The 8,855-nt window shown below is 38.4% G+C and overlaps 1 protein-coding gene across 1 annotated transcript; it reads left to right on the forward strand.

Annotated features, from left to right (window-relative positions):
• The first annotated feature begins 6 nt into the window (after positions 1–6).
• Positions 7–8,620, forward strand: LOC142358291 (uncharacterized). The gene is made up of 6 exons (XM_075409722.1): positions 7–219; positions 699–1,149; positions 4,813–5,400; positions 5,997–6,275; positions 6,819–7,085; positions 7,957–8,620. Exons 1-6 carry the CDS (start codon positions 175–177, stop codon positions 8,382–8,384), a joined length of 2,058 nt encoding a protein of 685 aa, XP_075265837.1. The 5' UTR covers positions 7–174; the 3' UTR covers positions 8,385–8,620.
• The last annotated feature ends 235 nt before the right edge of the window (positions 8,621–8,855 follow it).

Here is an 8,855-nt window from a genome sequence, read left to right on the forward strand (position 1 = left end):
GGGAATCAACGAGAGTGCACGAACTGCAACCACGGATGGATCCCACACGCGGAAGATAAGTTGCACCATGGGATCTCGGATGCCCCCCAACCGATCAACGTTGACGTGGTGTTCGATGTGGCTTCTTTGATTCTCTACGGATCCCAGGCTATTCCTGTCAAGCTCAAGATTTTGATGGACAAACTGTTGGCTAGGTTGCAGCACAGTGAGGTTCTTCAGGTATGTATATTAAAAGAAAATTTTTCTTAAGAAAGGCTTGAATCCCGAGCAAGTGTAATTATATAAAATGTAAAGAAACTATAATTTTTACACAATCCTCTTGCTAAAAAGTAACACTCGAATTGTGAAAGTATATAATAATATTAATACCATAAAACTCGGAAAAAATTATTATACTTTTAATAACAATGTTGACATTTTTTAAATTAAAAATGTCTCTCTGTAGTCGTGTTTTATCATTGACTGTGTCTAACCTCGGCTTGGACTTGGTTATAAAAGTGAAAATTTTGTTTTATTTTCTGGTGGAAATTTTGTGAATCTGAATGGGCTGCCGGTCTGAACATTAAGTGGACAATTATTTACAATTTTATAACACCAGAATCTATATATTGCTTGCAGAGCCTAATTTGTAGCCTGTTTTTCCCCCCAGCGTTTGCAGTTTTTCTGATCAAACGTTTATTTGACGCTTTTTCTTTCAGGTTATATATTCTTTGGCTTGGACCTATGAAGACTACGTGCGGGGTTACAAGTACAAAGAAGGTCTGGTCACACTAAACTCCTGGATTCTTCCAAGTTATGACGAGGAAAAGGTCATCTTGCGTCACTTTACCAAATTTCCAGACACAAGAGATGTAGCCACGAAGTTCATCCAGGCTCTGGAAACTGGAAAAAAGCCACAGGTCAACACTGAAGAAACCAGGAGTGTGTACCAGTCTAAGTTGAGGGGAATCATTGCAGCCATGCCCAGTGTTACTGGATCTCCGGCAGCGTCGACACACAGTCCGATGTTGTTCCAGGCCATGTCTGGTGGCGAGTCGAAGCTGCAGAGTTTCTCGCCTCGTGCCCCGCCTGGGCTGATTCACTCGGTGAATTTACCCACCAAGACGCAAATTGTGAACCCGGTTCCAAAAATAACACCCCCAATATCAGGTAAATTAATTTTACTTTAATTTTACTGCATGTAGCACAGGGCAGCTTCTTTTTTAGATATTTTCCGTTTGTGCCCTCCCCCAAGCTTGGTGGGTGCATATTATTTGCAAACCCCCGACGCACGTGCCATATTCTTACATGGCGATTTGCTATGTAATGGCACGTGCGCTGTAACGGGGGGGGGGGGTGCATAACGTACTGGGGGGGGGGGCACAAACGGAAAAGATCCTTTTTTTATCGTGTAAGATTTTCGTGTAAAATTCCTCACAAAATTGTTTGATGAGATGCCTGTAAGTTGATGCATCTTCTTATCAGATCTGATAAGACAAAAAACTGATCTTACACAATAACAAATCTAATCAGATCAATCAAATTCGAGTTTCAAAATCAGATTCAATTCGGAGATAATCATTAAAACCAGATGCATACAATTCCTACATATTTTATTGTGTTAAGTTTAGATTACTTACAAGTTTGTTAATTGCTCTCAAACGAAGTTTTTAGCAATTATATTAGTCCTGTCGGTCTTTTTTAATGCGATTTTTCGCTTGACAGATTTTTCGTCTGATGCTTTCGCCCTCAAAAACGGGATAAACAGGTAGCGCCCAGCGGGCATTAAGTGCTCTTAGAACCTTTCAGCTCTGTTTCAGCTCAAACTGTTTTGGAGATTTTTACTTATAGTGTGAAAGGCGGTTCTGATAGGTTGAAGACCCCTCCAATGTTGACCCCCCCCCCCCCCCAACTATGGCCCCACCCCCTCCCACCCCCGCGCGCTGTTACCCCCCACCCACTGTTGAAACACACCCCTATCAGCCCTCGGTGCAAACCGCCCCCGTTTCTAGCTACTGGCGAACAACCGCTCGCTAAAAACACGCAAATTTATACTGTTTTGCACAATTTTTTTCAAGCTTTTTGAAAGTTTTTGACATTTTTTGATTAATTGCTCTTGAACGCAGTTCATAGCAATTATTGTAAACGTGTGTGTCTTTTTTAAGCAAATTTTTCGCTTGACAATTTTGCGCTTTTAGAAGATTCTTTGATTTCTCATGTGACTTTTTCACGCTTTCGTTCATCATTTTTGAGTGATCTCTAGTGCTCCGAAGTAAAGCTTGTTGCTAAATATAAAATCGGTTGCAGCCTAGGAAAATGAAATGACTCCTAGCGCAGTGGTTAGTGAGGGTGGCCATGGATCGGGAGGTCAGTGGTTCGGATCCCGGTGGGTTCGAGGTTTTTTGCACCCATAAAGAAAAATTGATCTATACTAAAGACCATGATTTAAATTGCCTCGCCTGTCGTTCAAGAGCAAGTCTTCCGACATTTGTCGGTTTATGTTTTTTATTAGCCAGAGATGTCAAGGAACCTCCTCTAGGTTTTAATAATAAGCTATTGCCTAATTTCTGGTGGTAATGGAATGGTTTGAACTTTTAACCATCAAGAATGTTAGCATTTTTTGACGAAACGTGCAATTTTTTTCACATTTTTTGACATTTATTTTCTTTATTCAGGTTTTTCCGGACCCAGGGGCCAGTAAACTTCCTGGGGTGTCAGTAACACAATTTGTAAGTAACCCAAGGAGTTCGACAAAAGGTTGTTGACAAATTTGTATTGGCCATGGAATAGTTTTTCAACCTTTTAATGTCACAAATTTTAGCAATTTTTTGATAAATTTTTTTTCCAAGTTTTTTGAAAATTTTTGTCGTTTTTTAAGGTTTTTCAGTCTTAAGAGCCAAGAAACATCGTTTAGAGTTTGGAAAAAGGTTACTGTATAATTTCTAGATGTAATGGAATTTCTTGCAAGATTTTAACATCACGAATTTTAGCCTTTTTTTTATAATGTTTGCCATTTTTTTTTCAATTTTTTCACATTTGCAGTCATTATTTAGGTTTTTTTGTGAATCAAGAGTCAGAAAACCTCCGTTAGCATTTGATAATAAGTTACTGGGTTAATTGTGTTGGTCATGGATTATTTTTCAAGTTTTTAGTATCAGTTTTAGCAATTTTTTTTAAAACCTGCAATTTCTTTAAGTTTTATTTTTCTGTCATTTTTTAGGTTTCTCAAGCCTCAATTGACACGGAACTTCATCCTAGGATTTGATCATATGTTACTGCATAGTATATAGATGTAATTGAATGTTCTTCAAGATTTTGATATCAGGAATTTAAGCAATTTTTTTAAAAAAATTTTTAAATTTTTTTCATGTTTTTCTGGCACCAGGGGCCCTGGGACCTCCTCCAACGTTTTATAATAAGCTAGTGCAAACTTTCCAGAGTTAATGGAATGGTGATCAATATCTTTTATGACGCCAGTCTTAAAAATTTTTGGATAGAATTTGAATATTTTTTCAAATTTTTGGAAATTTTTTATCATGTTCCAAGTGTATGGATCTTTATGAGCCAATGAAACTATTTCGAGCTTGAAACAGGGATACTGGGTACTCTTCTGAGACAATTAAATGGTTCTTAAGATATTTATAGCTTGAATTATCTCAAGATTTTGTTAAAATTTGCAATTGTTTCCAAAATTTTTCTATTTTTTTGTCCTTTTCTGAGTTTAACGACCCTTACTGGCCAACTAAACTTTTTAAGTCTTGGAGATGGGTTATTTGACAGAACTTTCGAGAAAAAAATGGTTTTGAACTTTTTTACTGCGAAGTTGAAAACTTCTGTTTTTTTAGTTTTGCCTCTCAGTTTTTTTTTTCTATGATTTACTTACTAACAAGGCTAGAAAACTAGAAGTTGCAGAGTCCAATCCCATCATGTAAAATTTTTCTACCTCGCTTTCTATTTCTGTCAGTTAGGGTTATTTTCGTTCTTTTTCTCGTTCACGTTTTATCTCTCTCTCTCTCTCTCTCTCTTTTAGTTGATGCAGCACTTCAGCAGCTGTTATGTAGCGTAATGTCATCATCTCTGCGTAATGTCATCATCTCTGATCCTCATTAACAATGAGATATAGTAGTAATGTTTTTATCTCATAAATGGCTTAACAGGCACTTTTTAGGAAATCATTTTTAATTGCTCTCAAAAGCAATTCATTCGTAGCAAATATAATAATCCTGTTTGTCTCTTTTATGCAATTTTTCTCTTGGCCGATTTTTCGTCTGACCCATTTGACCTTCGTCTTCGAAAACGGGATAAAGATGCAATTAACACAAACTGTTTTGGAGACTTATACTTATGGTGAGAGGGGCGGTTCTTCGAAATGTACCCCACACCCACACCCATCCACCGCCCCCATATCAGTCCACCCAATCCACTTTTTCACCCCCGCTGCGCTCACCTTACTACGACCCTTCAATTAATCTAAAGCTAGCCTCACTAAACTGTGGCTAGCCACTGACGAAGGCAACCGCTCGGCGGTCGTTTGAGAGCGATTCCCCCGACGTTAGTCGGTTATGTTTAACTCTTGTACCTCTGCCATCGATCCGTTTTTTGATAGAATTCTGGGATTGACTAAGGCGATTTTCCACGTGGCCCAAAATTGACTGAATCTTCAATTTTAGGGCTCTTTCCCCCGCTCAGCAAATCTATTATAAAGGGGCTATATATTTTCGAGGGGGTCTATAGAGGGAAGAAATCTCAGTTTTTTTGACAATTTCTACGTACAATTGCAATTTTTGACAACGTTAAATCAGAATTTGATTTTCATGTTTTGCATGTTTTTAGAGTACTCCAAGATCCGCTCTCACGCTCCGATCACGATTAATCAGAACGAAGAGATCATAGAGCCATCCACGATATCTCACTGGAGCACCACTAGTAGACCGAGCAGCAACCTCAACACCAGCAATAGCTCCTCATCATCCTCTCCTAAAATATCACCCCGACCTCGCACAACCCAAAACTCGGGCGCATCCGGGACAAATTTGCTAACGTGCCAAACATGCAAACGCACTTTTAGGTCACCTCTTATGTTTAAGCTACACAAAAACTTACATACCAAAGAAGCTAATTCCTCGGTTGCCGCGCTGAAGCGAAAGCCGGGCGCCATTTTGAAGAAAAGCTCAAATTGCGATCAGGAATTTACGGTCAGTTTTAGAGACAAAACAGACGATGCGATTGAGAAAACGGACGCGAGTTTATTGGAAGTCGTGAGAGCTGTGAGCGGGGCTAACTTGTCCGCATTATTGGCTAAACAGAATGATGGAAAGAGCAGTGCAAGTGTGAATGAGATTGAGAGCTTGCAGACTTTAGTTGCCCACTTGGATAAGAGCGCGTCGGGAGATGGGACCAATGTGAGCAGAATCTCGCCAAGTAAGTTTGAGTTATGTCCGCGGATGTGCTTGAATATCAACAACTTGATAATCTGAGGAGCATAATGGGCATTAATGTGAACGGAAATTAATAGAGTGAAGATCGAATACGTAAATTTAGATAATTCTTAGTCCTTTTGGCTAAAAATTATAGCAATATCATTTTAGCCTTTTTGACTAAAAGTTACAGCATAAGTAAATTTAGATAATATAATTTTAGCCTTTTTGGCTAAAAGTTATAGCATAAGTAAATTTAGATAATATAATTTTAGCCTTTTTGGCTAAAAGTTATAGCATAAGTAAATTTAGATAATATAATTTTAGCCTTTTTGGTTAAAAGTTATAGCATAAGTAAATTTAGATAATATAATTTTAGCATTTTTAGCAAAAAAGAACCGTTATATCGTAATGTTTCCATAGCTTACCAAACTGTCCGCGATTAAGCCCTATTTCTTATGCTGATTTTAACTACGCACTTAAAACTCTCGACACTTAAAACAAGAGGTTCAAAAACTGCCTTTTTCGTTTTTTCTAACAAAGTGACCAGCTACAATATTGATGAAACAGAATTTAATTCTGATTGGTTGATCGTTTCAGAGACTCGTCGAATTCAAATCAAACCACTCAACGTATCTTCCCTCCCCTCTTCTTCCTCAAGTGACGTCACAAGCTACCCACCCAACGCCTCCTTGGAAATGGGTCCGGGTGGAACAATGGTGCCCACACTGAAATCCGCCAGCAAACACACTCCACCCTCCACTTACACTGTGAATAGTACCGCATCTTCCGCCTCCTCCCCGTCTGCTTCGTGTGGTCAGCAGAACAGCCCGGGTTCCATTTCATCGGCTCACACAACGACTGCTGTTACAACTGCTAGTAAGTGTGACAAATCAGATGAAAATGCTAATTCAGTTCAGATTTCTCAACTCTTTGCCATCATAGCCAACCCTCAAATCATGAACTATCCACTATTTTAAAATTAGGATACAGTTATAATTATTCGACCTGTCAAGTTGAAATTGGTAAATTGAATCGTGTCCAATTTTTTCTCTGGTTAATTATTGTATTTTTTAATACATAAATACTTTGAACTAACAATTAACGTGGTTACCATGACTATGTTTATCAAAACAACAGATCAACAGTTTAATTAATCAATTCTTATCAGTCCATTATTTGATTATATTATTGGACACCTGAAATATCGGACAGGGTTTTAAAAAGTTATGCCTCCTTGCTTATTGTTGTGGAGACAAAAATCTGAAAATTAAGCCTCATTTACTGTAAGCAACGTGGACTGTACTAGCTCATTTAGATTGACTAAACTCTTGGTGTCATAGTAACCAAGACCTAACCATGAAATAAAATGTTATATCCGATAAAACGTTCAATATCAGAGCAATGCCATTTTTGTCACAGGTTCCACGGTTGCCACCCGTGGTGAGAGTGCCTCCCCCTCCCCTTCCTCCTCCTCATCCTCTTCCCAGGAACAGCACAAGAGTGGAGGAGGTGGGGGTGGGGGTGGGAACCCGTCCCTGGAGTTCGACCTCGAGGTGCCAGTTTTTGGGGAGACAGTGGAGGGGCTGATCTGTGGAGTTTGTCACAAGACATACAAGAACAAAACTTGTCTCAAGCAACACTTTAACAATGTACACTTGAGGCTGCAACATTCATGCTGGATCAAAGGTAAAATCAATTGTAGGGTATAGTTGTCTCTCTTGAATATGGAATAGGTGTTAGTTGGTCTAAGCAGGTGCGACAACTGTGAAAATGGCCAGTACTGGATTCGAACCAGCATCTCTCACTTGCAAGCCTAGTGTGCTACCCATTTACACCAACTGTTCTTAAGCTCTCGAACTTGGGCATCGCTTATAAACCGTTCTCACGTTCTTTCTTGTTCCTCAAGGCTTCATGTCTCTAGCCAAGAATATGTTGAACAAGTAGAGCTTCTTGTCAAGCTATGTCGAGCTTATCTCATGCACAATTTACATTAGATTGTTCTCTCTCAACCTTCTAACAATACGTTTGTTGTGTTCCCTCGAAATTTGCTACACACCAAAATGCACGTGATCAAGTTGCAGTGCTGTTGCATTAACGAAAAAATATAAACCACCAAAGAATTTGATTCAAAATGTCACACCATAACAATAAAAAATATATCTGAGTTTAAAAATAGTAATTTTTCCTGGCACGTCCGTTTGTGGTTTGTGTGATTCACCTTGATGCAATAGCCCTCAGGCCCACAAAACAAGTCAACAGATTTAGTCAACTTACGATTTGACCTTCAAAAATGTCTTTCTTAAGGTTATTTTCTAATCAAACTAAGCTTCAATCAGCAAAAAGTGAAAAATTAGATCTATTATCACATTTTTCAAACTTTTGCTTATTGAAGCTTATTTTGATTAGAAAATAACTTTAAGAAAGACATTTTTGAAGGTCAAATCGTAAGTTGACTAAACCTGTCGACTTGTTTGTGGGCATGAGTGCTCATGCCTTTCTGAAATTAATGGGATTCTGAAATTATTTTTTGAATTTTCTGAATTTTTTTTCTTTTTAGGGTGCAATAGCTCATTTCCCTCAAAGAGGAGTCGAGACAGACACTCTCTCAACTACAACTTACACAGTCACTTGCTGCAATCTGATGACGTAACACCTAACACACCCACAACCGCTGCTAATGCTGCGTCATCAACATCCGATGACGTCATTGACTTCTCAAACACAACCGGCCAATCAGAGTCGAGCAGTATGAACACAATCACAAACTCGCCTGATTCGTCCACAGAAAGTGTCGCGACCTCAAAGCTAAGCGAAAGTGCTGAAGTAAGTTCAGTTTTGGAAGAGAATTGTCAGCCTGATATCAAGATGGAAAGTGAAATTCCAGATAATTTTCGGATTGATGAGATGTCGGCTTTCATGGAGAATAACCAATCTGTAGTCGTATGGCCGAAACCGGCGCCTGTTCACGGAGAAATGGACTTTTAGCCGATAACTTCCATCTCACCCGTTTGGCCGAAAATGTTCACGGATAGTGGCTGAAACTGTAGTTTATGTTGAAAGCAATATGAATTGTTATCTATTTCTATTTTTTTTCTATAATTTGTATTATTAATTTTCTTTTTGTGAATGCAATAAAAAAACCAAGTTAAAGAAGCTATGCTTTCTTAGTTTTCAAAGTACTGCTATATGCGCTAAGTAAATTGAACTCTAACGAAGAGAAATATTTTAATTAAAAAATAGCAGTAAAGGGAAGACACGTCAATGGAGGGAAAATACGGCATGGAATTGATCGTTATGAGAAAGCAAGACAAATAAAATAAAATGTTTTTTTTACAAAATTGAACCAGCTTAAGGAAACTAGAAGCGTATAGCACATTGTTACAAACAGCAATCTAGATTTGAAGCTCTTCGAAATTGGACAAAAAGTACATCGATTATAAAACGGAACCACTAATT

This window comes from Convolutriloba macropyga, unplaced genomic scaffold, assembly GCF_964194025.1.
Source record: "Convolutriloba macropyga unplaced genomic scaffold, txConMacr16.3 SCAFFOLD_3308, whole genome shotgun sequence".
Lineage (NCBI taxonomy): Eukaryota > Metazoa > Xenacoelomorpha > Acoela > Convolutidae > Convolutriloba > Convolutriloba macropyga.

Bases quoted from the DNA above. Each gene is read 5' to 3' on its own strand.
- LOC142358291 (XM_075409722.1), top strand. From the start codon at position 175: ATGGACAAACTGTTGGCTAGGTTGCAGCACAGTGAGGTTCTTCAG. The intron at 220-698 runs GTATGTATATTA...TTTTTCTTTCAG, and splicing joins AGCACAGTGAGGTTCTTCAG to GTTATATATTCTTTGGCTTG. The intron at 1,150-4,812 runs GTAAATTAATTT...GCATGTTTTTAG, and splicing joins AATAACACCCCCAATATCAG to AGTACTCCAAGATCCGCTCT.